The 25,000-nt window shown below is 53.1% G+C and overlaps 3 protein-coding genes and 1 long non-coding RNA gene across 5 annotated transcripts in view; 3 read left to right on the forward strand and 1 right to left on the reverse strand.

Moving 5' to 3' along the window:
* The window catches only part of tm2d3 (TM2 domain containing 3), a 3,843-nt gene extending 1,097 nt beyond the window's left edge, over positions 1 to 2,746 (forward strand). The window contains exons 3-6 of the mRNA XM_057025397.1: positions 921 to 1,081; positions 1,169 to 1,343; positions 1,633 to 1,708; positions 1,787 to 2,746. Coding sequence (XP_056881377.1) covers positions 921 to 1,081; positions 1,169 to 1,343; positions 1,633 to 1,708; positions 1,787 to 1,952 — 578 coding nt within the window. The 3' untranslated portion in view covers positions 1,953 to 2,746. The remainder of the gene's footprint in view (positions 1 to 920; positions 1,082 to 1,168; positions 1,344 to 1,632; positions 1,709 to 1,786) is intronic.
* A 1,748-nt stretch (positions 2,747 to 4,494) lies between these two features.
* larp6a (La ribonucleoprotein 6, translational regulator a) lies at positions 4,495 to 8,676 on the reverse strand. Its single transcript, XM_057025384.1, has 3 exons — positions 7,387 to 8,676; positions 6,486 to 6,684; positions 4,495 to 6,377 (listed from the first exon to the last, which is right to left on the reverse strand). The coding sequence occupies exons 1-3, from the start codon at positions 8,085 to 8,087 to the stop codon at positions 5,271 to 5,273; spliced, it is 2,007 nt and encodes a 668-aa protein (XP_056881364.1). The 5' UTR covers positions 8,088 to 8,676; the 3' UTR covers positions 4,495 to 5,270.
* Positions 8,677 to 12,252: 3,576 nt separating this feature from the next.
* Positions 12,253 to 16,279, forward strand: LOC130521672 (uncharacterized). Its single transcript, XR_008949407.1, has 4 exons — positions 12,253 to 12,545; positions 12,635 to 12,699; positions 12,972 to 13,099; positions 15,107 to 16,279. It is a non-coding gene; the product is annotated as an uncharacterized LOC130521672 (long non-coding RNA).
* A 2,404-nt stretch (positions 16,280 to 18,683) lies between these two features.
* fgf19 (fibroblast growth factor 19) lies at positions 18,684 to 22,512 on the forward strand. Of its 2 annotated transcripts, none has more exons than XM_057025399.1 (3): positions 18,684 to 19,797; positions 19,867 to 19,970; positions 21,627 to 22,512. In XM_057025399.1, exons 1-3 carry the CDS (start codon positions 19,587 to 19,589, stop codon positions 21,942 to 21,944), a joined length of 633 nt encoding a protein of 210 aa, XP_056881379.1. In that variant the 5' UTR covers positions 18,684 to 19,586; the 3' UTR covers positions 21,945 to 22,512. The 2 variants fall into 2 exon arrangements, with proteins under 2 accessions (XP_056881379.1, XP_056881378.1); XM_057025398.1 differs by having other exon boundaries at positions 18,690 to 19,797; positions 21,624 to 22,512.
* The last annotated feature ends 2,488 nt before the right edge of the window (positions 22,513 to 25,000 follow it).

Below are 25,000 nucleotides of genomic sequence, written 5' to 3' on the forward strand. Positions count from 1 at the left end.
CGTTCCTCATGGTCCTCATGTTCCTCACGTTCCTCATGGTCCTCACGTTCCTCACGTTCCTCATGGTCCTCATGTTCCTCACGCTCCTCACGTTCCTCACGTTCCTCATGCTCCTCACGTTCCTCATGGTCCTCATGTTCCTCATGTTCCTCACGCTCCTCATGTTCCTCGCGCTCCTCATGCTCCTCACGTTCCTCATGTTCCTCATGCTCCTCATGTTCCTCATGGTCCAGCAGCACTCTGCATGCTAAAGGCAGATTTCTCCCTCCATATGAGTCCAAAAGTGCCACTTGGCCACAAAGTTAAGGGAGGGTCTGGCCCTGCCCAGAGTCTGGGCCCCGTGTTCTGAAGGACCTCTCACACTGTTGCTCTTAGATTATTATTATTATTATGTCTTATTATTATTCTCACTGTTGTTATAGTTCCACCAGCAAGTTGTTCCATCCTCGAGCTGTATGATCAAAGTATTGTGGCCTTTGATGTGTCACAGTACCAGTTACAAAAAGCACTCGAGGATAAAGATCACGATAGCGTGTGGACGTGTGGACAGATGAAAGGCTGCATGGGTGGGTGGACACCAGGGTGGGTCAGCATCTAGACCTGCTTCTAAAATGTAGCTGTGTGAAGCTTTGATGAAGCTTTGATGAAGCTTTGATGAAGCTCTAACGCGCGGAGATTTGAACCATCGCTTCATTAAACCAGCTCATTCCCTCGCGTTGACCTGAAGACGACATTCCTGGAGCAAATGGACTTATTGCATCATCCCAAAAACTTAGCATTTGACCTAGCATTTGACCTAGCATTTGACTTAGCATTTGACCTAGCATTTGACCTAGCATTTGACTTGGTTGAAGGCAAAAAGATGCCACAAACATTTAAGTTCCGTGAGCTTGTTCTGAGCACCCCCTTGTCCCCTGCAGCGCCCCCTGTGGATGAAGACGGCTACATCGCCGAGTGTCCCAGCGGGGGTCAGTGCAGCCGCCTGCCAGCCGACTGCATTCGCTGCAGCTTCCACCACAACTGCACGTACAAGAAACCAGCGACCTTCACCTGTAGACCCAGAAAGGGGGTTCACTGCATCGTGAGTCACCTGTGTCGGTCCTGTGTTGTGTTGTGGACCTGGATTGTCCACCTGTGTGACCATGTGACCTGCTGTGTTTGTCCTCAGGACGAGTCGGGACAGGCGCGATCCAACTTCTCCCTCTCGGTCACCTGCCAGTTCTGCTGGCAGCTGGACCCGTCCCAGTACCGCTGCTCCAACTCCACCACCTGCATGACCGTGTCCTGCCCCCGCAGGCGCTACAACGCCACCTGCCATGTTCTGGAGCACGTGCACTGCTTAGGTACGCAGAGGTCCTGTCTGTGGTCCTCAGCCCGGTTATGGGAGTGACGTCGTGACTTCCTGTTAGCGTCGTGACTTCCTGTTAGCGTCGTGACTTCCTGTTAGCGCTCAGCACAGACCAGTGAGTCTCTGGAGCCGCCAGATGATGCTGCACATTAGATCAGGTGCTTCTCAGGTGTGCAGCATTTGGACCACAGAACCGTGTGTGTGCTCTGAGGACCACGTGGTCCAGCTCGGCCCAGATCGTCTCTCACTGTCAGGCCGCTGAGCGTCTTCTTCTTCTTTTGCAGGCAATCGACGCTTCCAGAAACGGTTGTACTGCAACTGGACGGGCGGCTACAAATGGTCGACGGCGTTGGCGCTCAGGTGAGGCCCCGCTGACACGGCAGCAGCTGATGGTGCTCTGGGAGGGTCTAAGCCTGGGTTTCTGCTCTCTCTGTGTAGCATCACACTTGGAGGTTTTGGAGCCGATCGCTTTTACCTGGGCCAGTGGAGAGAAGGTCTGGGCAAGCTGTTCAGCTTCGGAGGCCTGGGCATCTGGACTCTGATCGATGTCCTTCTGATAGGCGTTGGTTATGTGGGACCTGCTGACGGTTCTCTCTACATCTGACGCGTCCGGATGCTTCGTCCCGTCCTGTTTCACACTGATCCACTCTCAAAGCTTCAAGAGCTCAGACGAGGGTGTTCTTAACACGTTTGCCTGCCCAGGCTGGTGGTGCAACACCTCCCCATCCCATCTGCTCCGAGGGGATGTTTCCCTTATTCCACCAAGGCTGTCTCTACCCACACACGTCCCAGTCATTCATCGGCCGGGTCCTGGTCTGGGCCGGGTCCTGGTCTGGGCCGGGTCCTGGTCTGGGCCGGGCCCTGGTCTGGGCCGGGCCCTGGTCTGGGCTGGGGCAGGAGGAACTGGCTGCTGCTCCAGCACTACCAAACTGCTACATATGTAGCTTTGGTTTCCTGCTGAGCTTCCGTTCACATACATCCTGTAACTAACTCATCGTGCACGTACGTGCATGGTCAGGGTGCTACACCATAGCGACGGGTGAGGTAAGAGTGTGACACAAGCCCCAGAGCACAACTGTTGGAGGGAACAAAGAAGGTTCTTCTTCCAAAGCTCCAGAAGGATGCTAGTTGGATACGAGCTAGCAAATGTTGCTAGCCCTCTGTGCTAATCAGAATATCAGTTGTTTCTGTTGTTGGAATGCTGGATTTTTGGGAAAGTGCACAGAAGAATACTGCCGGGCGTGTCCGCTGAACAGCCTAACTCCTCCCCCGTGACCCTGACCCTGCCAACGGTTTCTGACTGCTCATCTCACTGCTTGTAAATATGTTCCTGTTGCAAAGCTGTAAACCTTTTTTTTTTATTGAGCTATGACAATAAAGATGTGAAATGCCTTCATAGATTTGGGAATTCTTGGCTTCAAAAGTCTTACACATAAGTTACATAATGTGATGGAGGAGCCCTTCCCTCCTTTATGGAGCCCCGCCCACTGGCAGCTGCTGCCTGTTTGAGGCTCAGATGGAGCCCCGCCCACTGGCAGCTGCTGCCTGTTTGAGGCTCAGATGGAGCCCCGCCCACTGGGAGCCACACACTTTGAGGCTCAGATGGAGCCCCGCCCACTGGCAGCCACAGACTGTTTGATGCTCAGATGGAGCCCCGCCCACTGGCAGCTGCTGCCTGTTTGAGGCTCAGATGGAGCCCCGCCCACTGGAAGCCACACACTGATGCTCAGATGGAGCCCCGCCCACTGGCAGCCACACACTGTTTGAGGCTCAGATGGAGCCCCGCCCACTGGCAGCCACAGACTGTTTGATGCTCAGATGGAGCCCCGCCCACTGGCAGCTGCTGCCTGTTTGAGGCTCAGATGGAGCCCAGCCCACTGGAAGCCACAGAGTGTTTGAGGCTCAGATGGAGCCCCGCCCACTGGCAGCCACACACTGTTTGAGGCTCAGATGGAGCCCCGCCCACTGGCAGCCACAGACTGTTTGATGCTCAGATGGAGCCCCGCCCACTGGAAGCCACAGACTGTTTGAGGCTCAGATGGAGCCCCGCCCACTGGAAGCCGTGGACTGTTTGAGGCTCAGATGGAGCCCCGCCCACTGGCAGCCACAGACTGTTTGAGGCTCAGATGGAGCCCCGCCCACTGGCAGCCACGGACTGTTTGAGGCTCAGATGGAGCCCCGCCCACTGGCAGCCACAGACTGTTTGAGGCTCAGATGGAGCCCCGCCCACTGGCAGCCATGGGAGGGGCCTCAGAACTGCTGGGCTGTGCATTCCGACCACACCCCCGTCAGTGGTCGGTATGGTGACGAGGCTCCCCATCAGCAGCACATGCATGGTTAGAGCGCACGTGCAGTGAAAATACAGACCATAATAAGGTAGGTTCTGCTTTCTAGCTGCAGCTCCATCAGAAACTGGACAAAAGGTGACTTTTATTCATGGTCCCTGCGGCTCGTTAGACATAATTAGGAATAATGGCCAGATAATTAGGCCCCCTCACCTTTAATGAAACCCTCTTTCATCACCTTTTAATGCTGTAATATTTTCAAATTGAGGTGACTCAGTAACCCATAACCCAGTTATGGAGACAGAACTCTTCGTGAAAGCTGCTTCAGCACCACGGCTCCTGGGGGTTCTGACCCGGCCCCACAGCACCTCGCCCATATGAGAATAACCCTCTGATGGCACCTGAGGGGAACCATTGGTGCATGTTGGGTCCTGCAGTAACCTGGATCCCTCTGGGCAGGAGTGACACCAGAGGAAGGTGGAAGAAAGGGGCTGGACGGACCTTCAGGGCCACAACCAGGACCCCCGACAGGCTGGACCCAAAAGTAATGACTAAATAAAGAAGTGGGGAAACAATTCCAAGCAGATGCGCTGAAGCGTCGATGGAACTGGAATTGGGTGCATTTATTTTTCTAATGGAGACGTTCCCTCAACAACAAACAAGATTCCTCAGGAAGGTCTTTAAAGGAACGCTGCACCGGGAGAGCCGGGGTCATGTGACCTGTCAGTTCTGGATCGAGCCTCCACCCGTGCAGCTAGACCGTAGAAACGCTCCAGGACTCAGGAACCCGGCGCCGCTGCTCGCCAGGAGGAAACTCGATGATCTCAAACGTGCGAGAAGAAAGAAGCGAGTGGAGCCGAGTGCAGTCGTAGTGATTTATTGGTCCAGCAGGAGCTGCAGCAGGAGCAGAGCCGGTCCGTCCATGTCGCCGCCCCGTTCAAACACAGCGCCAAAGAAACAATGAAGCCTAAAATATAAATTAAGCAGCTACATCCTTAAAGACGTTTCCCAGGCCCAGTACCAACGAAAGAGAAGAACTTTAAAATAAAGCTAAATAAAACTGAAAAGATGGCAAAGCTGTCCAACCTTTATGGCCTCGGCACATGTAGCATGTTTAGCATGTAGCTAACGGGACGGACAACTGACAGCACAGACAAGGCATGTGGCTCAGGCACCCCCCCCCCCACACACAGTCAGAGACACAGTCACACACACACACACACACACACAGACACACACCCACACAGTCAGAGACACACACAGTCACACACAGAGTCTCACACACACACACAGTCTCACACACACACACACACACACACACACACACACACACACACACACACACAGTCTCACACACAGTCTCACACACACAGAGTCTCACACACACACACACACACACACAGGTGACATGGCCGTAACAAATCAACATGAAGTTGCCACATGTAAATTCCCCTCAGTAAACCACCGTTACCATAGTAACTCAAAATACTTTATAAAAAAGGTACCAAAGACAGGAAAACTGATGCACTTAACAAAACGATATGTACAGTTTCAGCGTGGGCGGGGGCGACGCGGCCGACGTCAGCATCGGTGAGGGGGCGGGGCCGAGGGGGCGGAGCTACAGAGCGCTCTGCACATCAAGTTTGAGTGGCGGCAGTCTTGCCCCTCTCGCCGGCGGCGGCGGCGGCGGCGCAGTGGAAGCCCCGCGTGCCGTCGGGCCCCCGCGGCAGCCTCATCACGCCCAGGGGCAGCCCATCTGCGTTCTGGATCTTCCGGCCCAGCATGGGGCTGCCCACGGGGCTGCTCTCCTGGGACGCCACCTGCTTGCGCCTCTGAACCCACGGGCTGCCGCACGGCGTCAGGCTGCTGTCCGAGGAGTAGTCTGCCCAGCGGCGCCCCGGCTCGGGGCTCAGCCGGCCCTCGCTGGCGAGGGGGGAGATGTGCGGGTGGGGGGACTTGCGCTGGGGGCCGGGGCTGGCGCGGGGGCTGGACCAGGGACTGTTGCGGGGGGACATGCCGGGGCTCAGGTGGTTGTTGGGGAAGGCGGCCCCGGCGGCGGTGGGGCTCAGCTTGTTGCAGGACTGGGACTTGCGGGCCAGCCGGGGCGAGGTGGGGGTGCTCTCGGTGTCGGAGGAGCTGCAGGCCGAGTCCTCCCCGCAGTACTGGAGCTCCCGCACGCGGCTGTTGAGCGAGCGGCTCTTGCGCATCCCTCCCTCCTCCCGCGGGCGTTCTTTGGGCACCTTCTTCTTGGGGGGCTTGGTGCCGATCAGCACGACCTTCAGGCCCAGCACGCTGATCCCGCCCTGCTCCCCCCCCACGGCTTCGTTGGCCGTGACGGCAGCTTCCACCTCCTCGAACTCCACGATGGCGCACTCCTCGGTGCCCAGCTGGGCGTAGCGTCCGCTCAGCCTCTTCAGGTCGGCCGGCAGGTCCTTCCCGGGCTTGAGGACTCGCACCGAGGAGATGGCGCCGTACGTTCCGAAGGCTTTCAGCAGGAGCTTCATCAGCTGTTCCTGCTGCGGGGGCCCCCCCTCGCCGCCTCCGGGATCCTTGGTGAGAGCGGCCAGCTCGGGCCACTTCTGCAAGTCGCTCAGCAGCAGCATGCGGCTCGGCAGCGACTCGCTGGCGAAGACCGGCACGGTGGACTTGCGCCGCACCTTACGGCCCTCCTCGTTCAGCTCCAGGATCTGCGAGTGCCTCAGGGCGAACGCCGTCGTTCTCCAGTCACGCGTCAAGTGTTTCACCTGTGGAAGAGACGAGACTGGTGACACGGGGCGCCAGGTCCAGCAGGCTGGCATCGTCCTGAGCTGGTGGAACCTGGGGGGGGGGGGGGGGCGCTGGGGAAGCGTTACCTTTTTGAATGACGTGAGCAGCTTGACGCTGACAAAGCCCAGTTTGTTACGCCTCACGTGTTTGAGCAGAAAGGCGTCGTGCTCCAGGTTCTCGTCAGACAGGTAGTACTCAATCTGAGCCACCAGCTTCTGGATGAGCTCTGGGTCTGGAGGCTTCCAGCTCTCGTCCTCCAGCTCGCCGCCGCTGGTCCCGGCGCCGCTGTGGCAGAGGACAGCAGGCATCAGTCCAAACGCTTCACAACGCCAACATTTGGGCGACAGTTGTTCACTTTATCAAAAACCGGGTCATCAAAAGCAGCATTTCTCTAACCGTCTCCAACCGGGGTCACCACGGAGCCACGACCACGACACCAGCCCAGGCTGGCCCCGCTAGAACACGGCTGCTACCAAAAACCAACTCCACCTTCTCATCCAGGTCCAGCAGAAGGTCTGGTTCAGGTTCAGGACTCATCCTCCTCACCTCGGAGCTGCACGGGCCCACCAGGACACCAGAGCCTGAAGCCTCCACCTCCTCACCCCGCACAGGTGTCGGTCTTTCAGGCCCTGCGCCGCCTTTTGTTCCGTCTCCTTCACTCACCGACTCGTTTTACGCGCGGCGCCCGAGTCAAGATCCGAAAGGCCCGAGGATAAAAATAGGCTGTGACGCAGGGGAACCAGATTACAGTCAAGGTGCCATCGTCGAGCTTCCCTCAGGTGTCTGCTGCCGACAGGTGGGTTCGACACCTGGCAGGATTCGGTGAAACAAGCCAACACCGTGGGCTGGCACGCGGCACCTGCTGTGGAATCCGACCCACAGCCAGCCTCCACAGAACATGGATCCAAACGCGCGCTACTCACTGAGCGAACCAAATGGGTCCGGCTTCGGACCCGGAATAACCCCCGCTAATGAATTCACCCAAACCTGGATTTGTCGTGTCCCCGGAGCTCGTCCTCGCTGCAACTGCCGCCCCCGAGGAAATCCAGGTTATTGGCCGACGCGTCCTCCGGGTCCTCGTCCTCCGCCGCCTGGATAGCCACGGTGATCGTAACCTTCCCCATCTCCTGCGTGTGCTGCTCCACGGCCACGACCTCGTCGCTGCCCTGCTCCGGTGCCGCGGCTGGGTCCGGACTGGGGACCCCCGCGGAGTCACTCATGTTCCCCGCGGACGCCTCTCCTGCCTCGGCGGCGGCGGCGGCGCCTCCCTGGACGCGGCTAATCTGGCTCAGCTCGCAGCGACACGCAGGGCACGGGCTGCGGGACGCTGCTCGACGGCTCTTCGGGCACCAGTGATGGCGTAGAAGGACCCAAAGGGCTCCGAAGACGCGCTCCACGGCTCGCCAGAAAGCACCGATCCAAGTCCCACCCGAGGCAGGGCCGTGAGGGGGAGCGGGGCTGGGAGCGGGGCAGCCTGGACCTGGCGAGAGCGGCGGACGCGAGCCTCGCTGGGCTTGTGGCGGCGCTGCTACTTCCTCATATGTAAGAGGCTTTGTGCGTGTGAAAGGAGCTCTGGGATTGGTCTCCGCGCACTCGTTCCCAACCCTCCAGCAGACGCTGACACAGAGCCAGGAGGACGGCAGCAGGAAGGAGGCGCAGCGCAGGAAGGCGTTCACCAGGGCGTGCATGTTCGGCCACGCATCCTCTCTTCATAGCCACGGAATCGCTTGTTTTTCTGTCTCTGACGACACGAGGCGTCCTCGACATTGGCCCTAAGTAGCTGACCCACTCCACGTGCGTCGGTCTAATTGGAAAATTGCTCCCGTGCCCCCCCCCACACAGGCGCGCGCTCACGCCACTAATTGGATCAGTCGCTTTGGGCACCGGGGGGGTTGTGCTGGTGCTCACAGGCAGTTTACCAGATGCCCCCCCGGCCCTGAACCTCCAGCAGCGGGTCTTGTAAGGGCTCCTATTTTTGAACATTCATGATTTCATCATCACGGGACGGGTCGGTTCCGACCGTCTCTGCTGACCCCTGGACCAATGAGACGCCGATATGTTGGGGCGCTGTTGCCACGTGACTGCGGCTCTCTGCACCAATAGAAAGAGCGGTCAGTGTTGCTAAGATACGCCTGCGACGCTGCTTTCAGAGACGAGGCTGACGCACGACTCGACCCGACTCGACCCGACTCGACCCGGTTCGAACGGTGCCTGTAAGAGGCGGCGGCCGTGGCCAGCTCGCGTCTGCGGGGCTCCAGACCAGGACCCGCCGTCATCGTGGCCATCGCGCACGTCAAACACGGCTGGACAGGGTGGCTTACAGCGCCCCCTGGCGGTGTGGCGGCCGAACTACTGACCGGTGTGACCTGGCGTTTGATTTAATTCAACACAATATCCGTCGATATTATCTCTGATCTCTGACTGATATTATCTCATACTTGGTTATTATGAAGTTATAAATCACCGACTTGAATATTCTGAAATCCATCCAGAACAATTTTAGTTGAAATTCTGGGACTTCTGTTTATTTTGGGGGGAAAGTTTGTTCTGATCGCTGAAACTTCGGATTTGTGATCATCTGATGTGAGAACTGTAAAAACCTGCGTTGCATTAACAAATGATTTATTTATTAAAGATATAAAAACTGTAAAAACCTGCGTTGCATTAACAAATGATTTCTTTATTAAAGATATAAAAACTGTAAAAACCTGCGTTGCATTAACAAATGATTTCTTTATTAAAGATATAAAAACTGTAAAAACCTGCGTTGCATTAACAAATGATTTCTTTATTAAAGATATAAAAACTGTAAAAACCTGCGTTGCATTAACAAATGATTTCTTTATTAAAGATATAAAAACCTGAGTGGTTAGAAGCCTTTTTTGATTGCACAATCACATTTAGCCATTCTTAATTTATCAGTGCAAATTTCTTTTAAGCGACTAATTTTCCATCGTTATGATGGTGTTTTTATCACTGTTGGGATTTGGGAATCATGTGGAATTTCTAAAACATGTCGGCTTTATTGTTTGGAGCTGCAGGAGTTTGGATCCCTGGACAAGAACCAGAGAGGAACCAGAGGAACCAGAGGAGCCAGGGAGCTCTTTCACAGGTGGCTGTCCACCAGGTCTAAGCAGAGGCTCATCTAGCATCTACTAGTAGTCCAGTTATAGTCTAATCTGGTAGTCCCAGAGAAACTAACCCATCTTTAATCACATGTAGTTGAACTGCTACAAGCTACTATAAAAGTTCATCGTATTTAAAGTTTACTGTAACACCAATGTAGTAAACTAACCATGAACTGTTTATTTAGACTCTAAATCATTGTTTTACTAACCCTCTAAACATGTAGAGAGAACATGAACGTTAGCAATATTTATTTAGTTTATTATCATTTGCAGATATAGCTGATATCGTTAGCGTCGTATCTGTCCACGGTTATAAAACCGGGCTCAGGAGCATCTTTACATCTCCTCATTTGGAGCTCTGGGCCACTGGGCCTTCAGGTCCTGACGGCCCATATCCAGGATCAGTAAGATGAAAGAAAATGAGCCAGCACTGATGTGATGCGTATATACAGTAAAGAATCTATACTGTATATATACTGTACTTTAACATGTATCAATACTATAGATACATGTTAAAGGTAGAGGACGTGGAGAAAGAGCTCCCCCTGGTGGACTATAGGAGCACCAGCAGCCAGGAGGACATAAATCTTTCTGCATCACTGTTCCCACTGTCTTCTTCAGCACGTTCTGTGGTGGGAGTGTGTGCTTTGTCTGCAGGTGTGTGTGTGTGTGTGTGGTGTGTGTGTGTGTGTGTGTGTGTGTGTGCTGGCTGTGGTGCTGGATCGGCGGCCCAAAGCTTGGACGTTGGCTGACTGGAGCATTGGCCAGGCAGGACCAAATATTTGGGGGGGTTCTGTCAGAACCATAAACATTAAGTAAAATATTTACCAGACACGCTGTACTAGTAAAACACTGCATACCTGCAATAACCTGCAATAACCTGCAATAACCTGGTTACTGAGAGAAAATAGAAGCCCAGTACTTAGACAGAAGACACACAGACTGACCAGGTCAGGACCAGGAAGAAACTCTGACGAAGATGCTACAATTCTGCATGTGTGTCACCTGCATCCAGGGAGGAGTCTGGTGTTCCTGAGCCCCACCCAGAGGCACCTTTAGAGTTCCTGGAAGGAGACTTTGGTTATCTCAGTATGAGACAGGTGGCCTGCTGCTGAAAGAGTCTGACTCTGATGCAGAGGAAGCCATGGTCACCTCTGAGGGCTTGATGACCTCTGGCTGGATCCTGCTTCAGGCAATGAACGCTAAAGCAAGTGGATGAACTTAAGCCTTTTCCCTCTGATGTTCACCTCAGAGAGCAAAGAGTTCTTCTCAGCACACTGTGGCAGTCAAACTGCTAATCACCAGGCTCCAACAGGCTCCACCAGGCTCCACCAGGGTCCACCAGGGTCCAACAGGGTCCAACAGGGTCCACCAGGCTCCACCAGGCTCCAAGAGGGTCCACCAGGCTCCACCAGGCTCCACCAGGCTCCACCAGGCACCACCAGGCTCCACCAGGGTCCACCAGGCTCCACCAGGGTCCAACAGGCTCCAACAGGCTCCACCAGGCTCCACCAGGGTCCACCAGGGTTCAACAGGCTCCACCAGGGTCCACCAGGCTCCAACAGGGTCCAACAGGCACCACCAGGCACCACCATGCTCCACCAGGGTCCACCAGGGTCCACCAGGCTCCACCAGGCTCCACCAGGGTCCACCAGGCTCCAACAGGCTCCAACAGGCTCCACCAGGGTCCACCAGGCTCCACCAGGGTCCACCAGGCTCCAACAGGCTCCACCAGGCTCCACCAGGCTCCACCAGGGTCCACCAGGGTTCAACAGGCTCCACCAGGGTCCACCAGGCTCCAACAGGGTCCAACAGGCACCACCAGGCACCACCATGCTCCACCATGCTCCACCAGGGTCCACCAGGGTCCAACAGGGTCCAACAGGGTCCAACAGGCACCACCAGGCACCACCATGCTCCACCAGGGTCCACCAGGGTCCACCAGGGTCCACCAGGGTCCACCAGGGTAACAGGGATGGGAACATGGGGCTCACGGGATGAGACGCATCTGTGGGACTGAGCTATCGGCTGCTGCAGAGGCCGTCGACCCAGAGGGGCGAGCCAGGGAACAGGGGTCAGTTGGTGTAAACCTGCGACATTGGCAGTGCGCTCCTGCAGGGAGCTCAAGATCTCCGTTAATGCCCCTAACAAACTAACCCTAACTAACCCTAACCCATTAATGCCCCTAACAAACTAACCCTAACCCGTTAATGCCCCTAACAAACTAACCCTAACTAACCCTAACCCATTAATGCCCCTAACAAACTAACCCTAACCCGTTAATGCCCCTAACAAACTAACCCTAACTAACCCTAACCCATTAATGCCCCTAACAAACTAACCCTAACTAACCCTAACCCATTAATGCCCCTAACAAACTAACCCTAACCCGTTAATGCCCCTAACAAACTAACCCTAACTAACCCTAACCCGTTAATGCCCCCTGGGAAACAGCACCTGACACATTCGCTGTCTGCTGGGTCGACCGGGACACAAGGGTGGAATCCAGAATGCAGACAGGAGACAGAAAATCTCCAAGTGAAAAGAGTGCAGGTGAAACACAAACGTGCCGTGGTGAGCCACGCCAGGAACCAAACTCAGAATGGGGCTTGTCAACCAAGGGGGCCACGGAGACCAAGACCAGGGGCGTAACGAGCTGGGGTTGGCTGCTTAAGAGGTTTCTTAATCAAGATGATTATCTACAGGTGAGGCCAGTGCCAGGACAAGCTAGTAAACCGGTCCACCATGCCCCCCCCAAGAACACCAGATCACACTCCCTCACTTTGTGGAACGTTCCGATGAACTGAAGCTAACCTCGGGTCTGTGGACAAACATCTTGCTGCCTGTGGTGGAGGCTCACGAGTGCTTGGAGAGTCCACCTCGTGGGTCACCTGTGCTTGGCAATCCTTACAGGACAGTTCTGGAAGGTGGAATTGATGAGGCCTGCATGAACCCGCTGACGGTGGAGGAGAGGAATCCGATTCCTCGATCAGCAGCGTCGTGGGCTCTGGAATATCTGTGGGTTTCTTTTCCTCGTTACTCTTCCGATATTAATTACGACTCAGAAAAACCCAGCGTTCTTCAACGTGGTCTGTTTATCTACACAGATCTAAACCAGTCAGAGTTAAAAAAGGTGACCGTGTTCCACTATTCCTCATCTACAACAATGGAGGTACAGACAGTCTTGGACTCTTCCCTGATACAAAGAGAACTGAACAGGAAAGTAACAGCTTGTTAAACAGGCTGTTAAAACGTTTACTAAACTGGATTTGAGACCGGTATTTCCACCAATCGTTGCCTCCTCTGATGCTCCCGGTGGTAAATGATGTTTAGTGGAGTGGAGAGAATTACTGTTCATCATGAGTCCTGTTCCTGGTTCATGTAGCCAGAAACGATTCTTTATTTTGGTGTGAATGTGTCTTTGATGCTGTGTGGTTCCTCTAGGGGGCAGTGGTGAGCTGTTTCCTGGCGGTGTTGGCTGCTTCCCCACCTGTGACCAGTCAGCATGAGGAAGTCTTTTTAAGCAGCCAACACCAGCTGAGCTCTGCTGGATCATCTCGTCCCTGTTGTTGGTAAGTGAGCGTCTCCGACTGAGTCACTCAGTGATGTGACATGAAGCCTCATGAGGCCTCTGTGATGAGGATGATGATGATGATGATGATGATGATGATAATGTGTGGAAGATACAGGCCTCAGAGGAGAGCACCCAGGCAGCCGTAGAGAGCTGGTTAGGGTTCTTTGCTCAGGTCTCCCATATTTGGATGGGAGTCGCTCCACACCTGGTCCTCCCCCTACACCTGGTCCTCCTCCCCCCACACCTGGTCCTCCTCCCCCCACACCTGGTCCTCCTCCCCCACACCTGGTCCTCCCCCCACACCTGGTCCTCCTCCCCCCACACCTGCTCCTCCTCCCCCCACACCTGGTCCTCCTCCCTCCACACCTGGTCCTCCTCCCCCACACCTGGTCCTCCTCCCCCCACCTGGTCCTCCTCCCCCACACCTGGTCCTCCTCCCCCCCACACCTGGTCCTCCTCCCCCACACCTGGTCCTCCTCCCCATCCAGTCCTCCTCCCCCCACACCTGGTCCTCCTCCCCATCCAGTCCTCCTCCCCCCCCACACCTGGTCCCCCTCCCCCACACCTGGTCCTCCTCCCCCCACACCTGGTCCTCCTCCCCATCCAGTCTTCCTCCCCCCACACCTGGTCCTCCTCCCCATCCAGTCCTCCTCCCCCCACACCTGGTCCCCCTCCCCCACACCTGGTCCTCCTCCCCCCACACCTGGTCCTCCTCCCCATCCAGTCTTCCTCCCCCCACACCTGGTCCTCCTCCCCCCACCTGGTCCTCCTCCCCCCACACCTGGTCCTCCTCCCCCCACACCTGGTCCCCCTCCCCCACACCTGGTCCTCCTCCCCCCACACCTGGTCCTCCTCCCCATCCAGTCTTCCTCCCCCCACACCTGGTCCTCCTCCCCCCACACCTGGTACCCCTCCCCCCACACCTGGTCCTCCTCCCCCCACACCTGGTCCTCCCCCCACACCTGGTCCTCCTCCCCCCACACCTGGTCCTCCTCCCCCCACAACTGGTCCTCCTCCCCCCACACCTGGTACCCCTCCCCCCACACCTGGTCCTCCTCCCCCCACACCTGGTCCTCCTCCCTCCACACCTGGTCCTCCTCCCCATCCAGTCTTCCTCCCCCCACACCTGGTCCTCCTCCCCCCACACCTGGTCCTCCTCCCCATCCAGTCCTCCTCCCCCCACACCTGGTCCTCCTCCCCCGACACCTGGTCCTCCTCCTCCCACACCTGGTCCTCCCCCCACACCTGGTACCCCTCCCCCCACACCTGCTCCTCCTCCCCCCACCTGGTCCTCCTCCTCCCTCCTCCCCCCACCTGGTCCTCCTCCCCCCCCCACCTGGTCCTCCTCCCCCACACCTGGTCCTCCTCCCCCCCACACACCTGGTCCTCCTCCCCCCACACCTGGTCCTCCTCCCCATCCAGTCTCCTCCCCCCACACCTGTCCTCCTCCCCATCCAGTCCTCCTCCCCCACACCTGGTCCCCCTCCCCCACACCTGGTCCTCCTCCCCATCCAGTCTTCCTCCCCCCACACCTGGTCCTCCCCCCCACACACCTGGTCCTCCTCCCCATCCAGTCTTCCTCCCCCCACCTGGTCCTCCTCCCCATCCAGTCTTCCTCCCCCCCACACCTGGTCCCCCTCCCCCACACCTGGTCCCCCTCCCCCACACCTGGTCCTCCCCCCACACCTGTCCTCCTCCCCATCCAGTCTCCTCCCCCCACACCTGGTCCTCCTCCCCCCACACCTGGTACCCCTCCCCCCACACCTGGTCCTCCTCCCCCCACACCTGTCCTCCTCCCCCACACCTGGTCCTCCTCCCTCCACACCTGGTCCTCCTCCCCATCCTTTTCCAGTCCCTTTTAGAACCCTGGTCTTTCATTGAATGCTAGGCTTTCAGCAGGTGTTTTTGGGCCCCTGGTTTTTGACTCTGATTTGGACAACATTGCGGATGGATTCTGGATTCTTGTAACCTTTCCTCATCCAACTTGATTTTTGCCTTTCTACAGAGCCATGCCATTCCTGAGCCCATCACCCCCAGGCTAAGCCCTTAACTCGTCTCTCCGTTCCACTAAACCTGAGAAAGATGAGATTCTGAGACCCTGCAATGATTATTCTGGAATTACTTCAGTATTCTGAATTAGTGTTCCCCTGGCTGATCCTCTTACTTCAGTCAGGGTACCTTCTCTGTGGACGACTGCTGCAGATCCAGGTTTATGTCTGCCCTCATTCTCCTCGTCCCAGAGCATAAATCTGTGGTGGGGGTGGAGGCCTGTGATGTGGGACAGATGAGAAGAGCTCACACCACATGAACCATCAAGACTACACTTCCAATAAGCATGCTGGTCCCCATTCTTCTCCCGGTTCAATTTCACTGTCTCCTCCCGACCGGGCTCTAGCCCGGGGTCTACCCCGGGGTCTAGCCCGGGGTCTAGCCTGGAACCCTGTCCCAGCAGCTTGTGCTTGTGTGACTGTTGTCTTTGGAGATGAGCCTTATGGTCATTGTCACCATTACTATGATTATTACAAATGTATTACAGCACTGATGACATAGGTCAGTTCTTCATGTATCGTCTATCTCTTTATTTCATTTTATTGTCTTTAATTTCACTAACATATTGAAAAAATGTTATCAAATTCCTTTGTGAATCTATGTACAGAACTTGTCAGACAATTTGGTCCGATAACATAAAAAGATTCCAGGTTTTTTAGAGAGCAAGAAAAATTGTAAATCTCTATTATCCAAAAAGTCTAGTGTAGTTTCCTTGAGGTGCTTTAACCAAGCTGAGCCTGAGTTGTTTAATGGACTTTGGTTCCAACATTATTCCTTCCTTCTGCAGTTAGAGCCACACTCCTGGCTTCTCTACAAATGGTTTGACTTTATCTGAACATCCGTGTGAGGGAGAAATGCAGTTTGAGCTCGTTAACTCCGTTTCAGTCATACCTGGAATATCAAATGCAGTGGGTCTTGGGTGGAGCCTCCTGATCCTCCATATAAATCTGGAGGATTTATTTAGGATTATTTAGATAGGATTCTTTAAAGCATGATTGGTCCAATTACAGCAATTGACAATAGCACACATCTCTTAGTCAACACTTTGATTCCAAAGGAAAGAAAGTCTCTAGTTCAGGTGTGACGCCTCGTTCAGGTGTGACGCCTCGTTCAGGTGTGACCTCTAGTTCAGGTGGGACCTCTAGTTCAGGTGTGACGCCTCGTTCAGGTGTGACGCCTCGTTCAGGTGTGACGCCTCGTTCAGGTGGGACCTCTAGTTCAGGTGTGACCTCTAGTTCAGGTGTGTGACGCCTCGTTCAGGTGCGACGCCTCGTTCAGGTGGGACCTCTAGTTCAGGTGTGACGCCTCGTTCAGGTGTGACGCCTCGTTCAGGTGTGACGCCTCGTTCAGGTGTGACCTCTAGTTCAGGTGTGACCTCTAGTTCAGGTGCGACGCCTCGTTCAGGTGTGACCTCTAGTTCAGGTGTGACCTCTAGTTCAGGTGTGACGCCTCGTTCAGGTGTGACGCCTCGTTCAGGTGTGACGCCTCGTTCAGGTGGGACCTCTAGTTCAGGTGTGACCTCTAGTTCAGGTGTGACCTCTAGTTCAGGTGTGACGCCTCGTTCAGGTGCGACGCCTCGTTCAGGTGGGACCTCTAGTTCAGGTGTGACGCCTCGTTCAGGTGGGACCTCTAGTTCAGGTGTGACGCCTCGTTCAGGTGGGACCTCTAGTTCAGGTGTGACGCCTCGTTCAGGTGGGACGCCTCGTTCAGGTGGGACCTCTAGTTCAGGTGTGACGCCTCGTTCAGTGTGGACCTCTAGTTCAGGTGGGACCTCTAGTTCAGGTGTGACGCCTCGTTCAGGTGGGACGCCTCGTTCAGGTGGGACCTCTAGTTCAGGTGTGACCTCTAGTTCAGGTGTGATGCCTCGTTCAGGTGCGACGCCTCGTTCAGGTGGGACCTCTAGTTCAGGTGGGACCTCTAGTTCAGGTGTGACGCCTCGTTCAGGTGTGACGCCTCGTTCAGGTGGGACCTCTAGTTCAGGTGGGACGCCTCGTTCAGGTGGGACCTCTAGTTCAGGTGGGACCTCTAGTTCAGGTGGGACCTCTAGTTCAGGTGCGACGCCTCGTTCAGGTGGACCTCTAGTTCAGGTGTGACCTCTAGTTCAGGTGGGACCTCTAGTTCAGGTGGGACGCCTCGTTCAGGTGGGACCTCTAGTTCAGGTGGGACCTCTAGTTCAGGTGGACCTCTAGTTCAGGTGCGACGCCTCGTTCAGGTGTGACCTCTAGTTCAGGTGGGACCTCTAGTTCAGGTGGGACGCCTCGTTCAGGTGGGACCTCTAGTTCAGGTGGGACCTCTAGTTCAGGTGGGACCTCTAGTTCAGGTGCGACGCCTCGTTCAGGTGTGACCTCTAGTTCAGGTGGGACCTCTAGTTCAGGTGTGACGCCTCGTTCAGGTGGGACGCCTCGTTCAGGTGGGACCTCTAGTTCAGGTGTGACCTCTAGTTCAGGTGTGATGCCTCGTTCAGGTGGGACCTCTAGTTCAGGTGGGACCTCTAGTTCAGGTGGGACGCCTCGTTCAGGTGCGACGCCTCGTTCAGGTGGACCTCTAGTTCAGGTGTGACGCCTCGTTCAGGTGGGACCTCTAGTTCAGGTGTGACCTCTAGTTCAGGTGTGATGCCTCGTTCAGGTGTGACGCCTCGTTCAGGTGCGACGCCTCGTTCAGGTGGGACCTCTAGTTCAGGTGGACGCCTCGTTCAGGTGGGACGCCTCGTTCAGGTGGGACCTCTAGTTCAGGTGGGACGCCTCGTTCAGGTGCGACGCCTCGTTCAGGTGGACCTCTAGTTCAGGTGTGACCTCTAGTTCAGGTGGGACCTCTAGTTCAGGTGGGACGCCTCGTTCAGGTGGGACCTCTAGTTCAGGTGGGACCTCTAGTTCAGGTGGGACGCCTCGTTCAGGTGCGACGCCTCGTTCAGGTGTGACCTCTAGTTCAGGTGGGACGCCTCGTTCAGGTGGGACCTCTAGTTCAGGTGGGACCTCTAGTTCAGGTGGGACGCCTCGTTCAGGTGGGACGCCTCGTTCAGGTGGGACCTCTAGTTCAGGTGGGACCTCTAGTTCAGGTGGGACGCCTCGTTCAGGTGCGACGCCTCGTTCAGGTGTGACCTCTAGTTCAGGTGTGACCTCTAGTTCAGGTGTGATGCCTCGTTCAGGTGTGACGCCTCGTTCAGGTGTGACCTCTAGTTCAGGTGGGACGCCTCGTTCAGGTGGGACCTCTAGTTCAGGTGGGACCTCTAGTTCAGGTGGGACCTCTAGTTCAGGTGCGACGCCTCGTTCAGGTGTGACCTCTAGTTCAGGTGGGACCTCTAGTTCAGGTGGGACGCCTCGTTCAGGTGTGACCTCTAGTTCAGGTGGGACCTCTAGTTCAGGTGGGACCTCTAGTTCAGGTGCGACGCCTCGTTCAGGTGTGACCTCTAGTTCAGGTGGGACCTCTAGTTCAGGTGGGACGCCTCGTTCAGGTGGGACCTCTAGTTCAGGTGGGACCTCTAGTTCAGGTGGGACCTCTAGTTCAGGTGCGACGCCTCGTTCAGGTGTGACCTCTAGTTCAGGTGGGACGCCTCGTTCAGGTGGACCTCTAGTTCAGGTGGGACCTCTAGTTCAGGTGCTGCATCCATAACTAGTTAATCTGTTGAACCACTGTTGGCTCCTTCACCCCAGAACGTGGAGTCCTTCTCCATTAAGGACTTTATCGTTACTTTGCTCTCGATTGCCATCCAGCGTCACGTAGAATCCTGACATGAGTTTGGAGGTTTTTGGTGAATGGTGCTGTTTGCTTTCCATTATAGTTTAACTTGCTTGTGTGTAACTAGCGGACTAAACAGCGGAAGTACAGAGCAGAAAGTGATAAGAGCGGAAAGAAGTCTGTTATTTTAGTGTGGAGTGACCCAGTCTCACAGCTGCCCATAGAGAGCAGCAATATGTAGACTTTACCCTGTTCACAAATAAAAAAGAGAAGTTTAGAAAGAGCAATCTGACAACACTTTATGTAACATAATGTTGCAATGTGATTATTGATATTAAGACTTATAAAGCCTGAAGGTGGGAGGAAGGTTATCTATCGCTCTAGTTCAATGTTAAAGTTAATACGTTAGAATGCTTCTATGGTTTTATGAGCACAAATGCTAATTATAGCTTAGCAGAAGAATATTATGGTTTGGAGAAAAACATGTGATCTACATTGTTGTAAGTGCTTTCATTGCAGGCTTCTACTAAATGTCGACTTTTATTTAACATGGAAACAAGCTTTGAAGTCAGCGTCTTTGATTGGGAGAGCTTTGTGTTGGATGCAGTGTAGGGGTGTGTCGGGCTTCTGAGAACTAGATCTTGTTAAAAGGTCATCAGCAGCTGATAAGGGCTACATTAAAAGGCACAGTAGAGTCTAAATCACTGCACACAACAGACGGGGGCCACCACAAGAGATCATCTACAAGGATTAGTGGAAACATGGTTCTCCTCATGCTCCCCATCACCGTTGCAAACCTCTTCCTCTGTGCTGGAGTTCTCTCCTTGCCTTTGTTGGATCAAGGGTCTCATTTTCCCCAAGGCTGGGAACAGGTAGTGCGCTTCAGGCACCTGTATGCTGCCAGTGCAGGGCTGCACCTGCTGATCACTGAAGAGGGCTCGATCCAAGGCTCTGCAGATCCAACTTTATACAGTAAGTCAAACACGGTCAGTAGATCCAGATGGGAGATGATCTGATTGTCTCCTCAACATTGCACTGCAGGCCTGATGGAGATCCGTCCGGTGGACCCAGGCTGTGTTGTCATTAGAGGAGCAGCAACCACACGCTTCCTCTGCATAGAAGGTGCTGGAAGACTGTACTCATCAGTAAGGATTCTCCAACATCACTTATACTCAATAATGTCCTGTTAAGCTTCAGGGTGCTGATCAACTTCTCCTTTAAACTGAGATTCTCTTATGTCAGCAGACTGGGAGGAGGGCTTTCTAACCATTCGGAACAGTTTAACTGGGAGCGTTATTTATTTGGCTATGTGTTCCTGGGGAGTGTGCCTCTTCATTTAAATAGAGGATTTATTATGACCTGGCTCATGTAGAAAATTCAGGTGTGTGGTGCATATTGTGTGAATTTAGCCTTAAACATTGAGCTTTCCTCACAGATCTGATGGTGTTGGGTTAGAGTTATGGTTAGGGTTAGAGTTAGGGTTAGGGTTAGGGTTAGGGTTAGGGTAACCCTAACCCTAACCCTAACCCAGCAAGTGTCTCCTATAAGCTGATGTACTGTCTGTAAATACAAAAACATTGAGAATGAGACTGGAAAAAGCAACAGGTTTGGTTCGAGGGCCACCATAAATGACTCTAGAACGATCGACAAAAACCACAACATGCAGCTCTTACAGAGACACAAGTGACACAAAGTAACCTGGCCTCTAGGGTTGAAAGGTGAGGTTGAAAGGTGAGGTAGCCTCCCAGGGGTTAGGGCCACTGAGCCCACCCCCTGACAGCTCAAAATGTGCTGCTTGTGCACAAGACGGGGAGGAAACTCAGAGTTTAGCAGTTGTCGTCTTACTAAACAAGATAAAGCAGCTAGTAAATCCCATCCTCTGCACAGCCAGGAGCACTTAATGACCCTGTCCTGAACTAGTTGTTCAACAGCAATTCAGTATAGACTGTTTACCCTTCTGTTGTGTCCCCAGAAGAACTGCAATATACAGAATAAACAGTCTACTATGAACCATTTAGCTGTTTAGAAACCCCGTCTAATTCTTGTTCCAGATAACTTTTAATCCTGTATCTATTTTAGCCACTGACGTGGGCTGACATGCTCTAGGAGCCACATATGTGTGTGTGTGTGTGTGTGTGTGGTATATTATTGTGTTGTAGTATCGTACATATACGACTCCACCGCTGACTCGTTTCAACTGTGCAAATTATTTACACAATTAAAACGAATCAGATTCAGTCTTTTAAGAAATTGCACCCTCTCATAAATTACATACACTTTATGCATTGAGACATTACATCACTGCATTTTATGTAAATACTCCAAAGTATCCTTTTATTAGCTTTATGTTGGAGTTTTGAGAATTTGCTGTTGAAGTAGCAAAAGTTGGTTTTTAGAAAATATGGAATGGACGTCACTAGTTCATTAACCTTTGGACAATGTGCTGCAGGCTTGTATGTGTTTGCAAAGGGAAATTTGAATGAAGAGAGCTAGCAGCAGCAGCAACAACAGCCTTGACCTCTCGCTTGCCTTTTGTCATCAGAGTAAACACCACTCGAAGAACTTGCAGAGCCATTTACGTATGTGTGTTTTTAAAGGGGCCTTTGACTGGAAGCACGTTTGGCGTACCCTTTTATTCACCCCATTTGCCCCTAAAATGGCTGATCTGAGGGGTTCTATAGAACTTTCCATTTTAAAGAGCAGTGGTGAAAATATGAAAGAGTCTTGAGTATTTCAGTTATTGAGAATCGACAGAGCCACATGTGCCATATTCTGATGATTGTTACATGTATTTGCAGCAGACCTACAGCAAAGACGACTGTACCTTCAGAGAGCAAATCCTAGCAGACGGCTACAGCGTCTACAGATCTGTCGGACACGGAGCTCTGGTCAGTCTGGGAAACTACCGGCAGCAGCTGAGGGGGGAGGACTGGAGCGTTCCGACACTGGCTCAGTTCCTCCCCAGAATAAGTTCACTGGATCAGGACTTTAAAGCTGCTCTTGACGAGACTCAGAAGCCAGAACAAACTGCACCTCAAAGAACGGAACCTGTCGACATGGTGGACTCATTTGGAAAGCTCTCTCAGATCATCCACAGTCCCAGTTTTCACAAGAGATGAAACGGCCCAGAGACATCAGAACCTGTCTGGGATGTTCTGGATCTGAGGCCAGGTCCAGGAGGCAAGTCAGCTAGTAGTCACTCTACATTTCCACGATCCGATCAGAAATGAAACGGAGAGAACAAAGGACAAGAGGACGCCAGCAGCATGATGTTCCTTTCTGACTTGACTGTGTGCTTGTACCCTCCGTCCACTGGGAGGGTTGGTAGTTGAGAAACCGGAGCACCAACGAGCTCTGATAGAGGAAGGGTTGGTGAGCAGAACACCAACCCATTGTCACATGAAGAAGGAGCCTTCTCGCCATTTAATAACAGCTGTCATCCGACTTTTCCTTTGTAACAGTAAGATTATCAGACCTCAACCAAACAGTAAAGGAGTCGGACAGAACATTTGACGTTGTTGCTTATTTATTAATCTTCTGTGGGTTTGTGTTTAATGTACTTCTGCATTTTATTGCACATGTTTATGTGAGTGAATCAGGGCTTTGTTGTCTGGAACAGAGAAAAGTGTCTTTTGGGGACCAACTCAACAATAAACCAGAGTCCAGTCTGGACGTTTTACACATTCACTGTTGCCAGTTTGGTGCATTTAATTGGGACTTGCTGTAAAAACTACGATTTCAATAATTAAAACGGATCTCAATAAGAATTCCCAACTGTCACCCCTACCCCCTAACCCTAACCCTCTAACTGTCCCTTGACACACCCACAGCTCCAGATTGTCTCCTGCCATGTTGAGATGCCACGTAGATTAAAAATGGGGGAAAAGAACTTTAAAGATCACACATGGAGCTAATTTTCATCATGGGAAGTCAAAGTTGGACTTTGCAGAATGAAAAGCATGAAAGTGAAACACATATAAACACCGCACGCTAAAATCGTGTGTTGAATTACATACTGTAAAATGAGGCAACAGGATTTAAAACGGTAAAAAATGTTTCCACCTGTGTGCCGTTTGTATTTTATGCCAAGATTCAAATGTGACGTCTGTGTTTGCTTCCAAATACAAGAGGAAACAAAGTTTCCTCAGCAAACTCCAAAAGGATCCACAGATGTGAAGCATTTGACCAACTTCAGGAGCTGGACCACCCTGGTGCAGGTGGGTGTCCGTACCGGTTGTGTCTCCCTGTTTTCAGGAACGTGACAAAGAAAATACTATTTATAGAGTCTAAAACAGTGAAAACTGCAGAAGTGAATAAAGCTGGAAACATTGTCTACATGCTTACTGTCCTCAAAACAAGTTTATGTGGAACATGGCGCTCAAAAATCTGTCAAAATGTTTTATTAGGACTTTGGTAAGTTATGAAGAGTAATATGTGCTGTGCATCAACACATTATCATAAAGACCACAAAATGGCACCTGTTGGGAGACATGCCTGGGAAGTGGCTCTGAAGGTCAGGGCTCAGTCCCGCAGTAGAACGTGGGAGTAGAGCAGCTGCAACACAACTCAACGTGAATGAATCCATGGTACGGAAGTGGAGGAAGCAGGAACATGACCTGTGCCTCGTACAGGAAGCCAGAGTTTCCACGGGAACAATGGCCACAGTTAGAGGACAAGAGTGAACAGTGAGTTATTGAACAGGGAACAGCAGGTCCAAGTGTCTTTACAGGCCCTGTTTGACTCAAGGCAACAGTGGAAGTTCAATGATTCAAGGTGGTCTGAGGTGTGAGCCCTCTAGCTGTACAAGAACTACCGTCTGGCAGTAGCCGAAGAAAAGCTGGCCATTTATGCACCGACTGCAAGAACAAGATCACTGAAAAGGAGACCCAGCCAGAACAGATCCCCAACGTGGACCAGGTCCCTCTCACCTTGGACGTCTCTGGGAACTGTACTGTCGAGGGAACAGGACACACATAACAGGGAAGGAGATGTCATCTTTCACGGTAGTTCTCGGCTGCCAGGTTAACGCCCAGAAACTACCACCCACGGTCATTTTCAAGAGGAAGACGCTGCCAAAAGGAACATTTCCGGCCGGTGTCATCAAGGCTAACTCAAAGGGCTGGATGGATAAGGAGAGGATGAGTGGATGGCTGATATGAGCTTAGTCAAAAGACCGGATGGCCTTTCCCACAAATCTCCGTCCCTCTGGATCTGCGACTCCAGCATTGGGAGCCCTGGGTGACAGAAGGCCAACACATGTTTACCAAGACAGGGAGGCAGCTACGGGCGAGTTAGGCCAAAGGCTGGAGTCATCGCTGACCAGCTAACGGACAGCAACAAGACTGACTCGGACCATGATCCAGGCCTGCTTGATGCCCAAACCGCCCAACTATTAAAGTCAGACCCTGGAGATGAAGAATTAGATGGATCTGTGGAAGAGGAATGCACTGGAGATCGAGTGTGTTGTTTTTGATTTGATGTGTTACAACTGAACATTGTTGAGTTATCCAAGCAAGATCTCTGCCTCCACTTTTTCTTGAAGACCTTTGGATGAATAAATGAGGAGTCATAATTAAAACATTATTAACACACTCAGAGTTGTAACTTAAGCATTGTATTTTTTGACCCTTCATTATTAAACGCAGCAGTAACACAGCTGTAATGTGACAGTAAAATAGCATTACAATAACACGCGGTTAGAAAAACGAGCCAAGACCAGCTCATGTTTTTACCGGTGTGCCCTTAGCTTAAAAGCTGCATCTTCAACATTTCTTCGGGTGTTAGCCATGACGAGGGTGTGGACATGACGCGCATAAAGACTGTTAACTAAACTAGCATCCTCCGCGGCGCTTCTACGTATCTCTTCAACCTGTCTTGCGCCACATGAGCGCCCCCTGGCGGCCGTAGGTATCCGTTTAAACTGAGGAAGTAACAAAAATCCATCAATAAGCTGCATCGCTCTGAGCCGCGGGGGTCAAAGTGTGGGGGAAGTCGTACATACGTAAATGGCTCTGCAAGATCTTCGAGTGGTGTTTACTCTGATGACAAAAGGCAAGCGAGAGGTCAAGGCTGTTGTTGCTGCTGCTGCTAGCTCTCTTCATTCAAATTTCCCTTTGCAAACACATACAAGCCTGCAGCACATTGTCCAAAGGTTAATGAACTAGTCTTACAGCGC

The sequence above is a fragment of the Takifugu flavidus genome, chromosome 2, assembly GCF_003711565.1.
Source record: "Takifugu flavidus isolate HTHZ2018 chromosome 2, ASM371156v2, whole genome shotgun sequence".
NCBI classification, from domain to species: domain Eukaryota; kingdom Metazoa; phylum Chordata; class Actinopteri; order Tetraodontiformes; family Tetraodontidae; genus Takifugu; species Takifugu flavidus.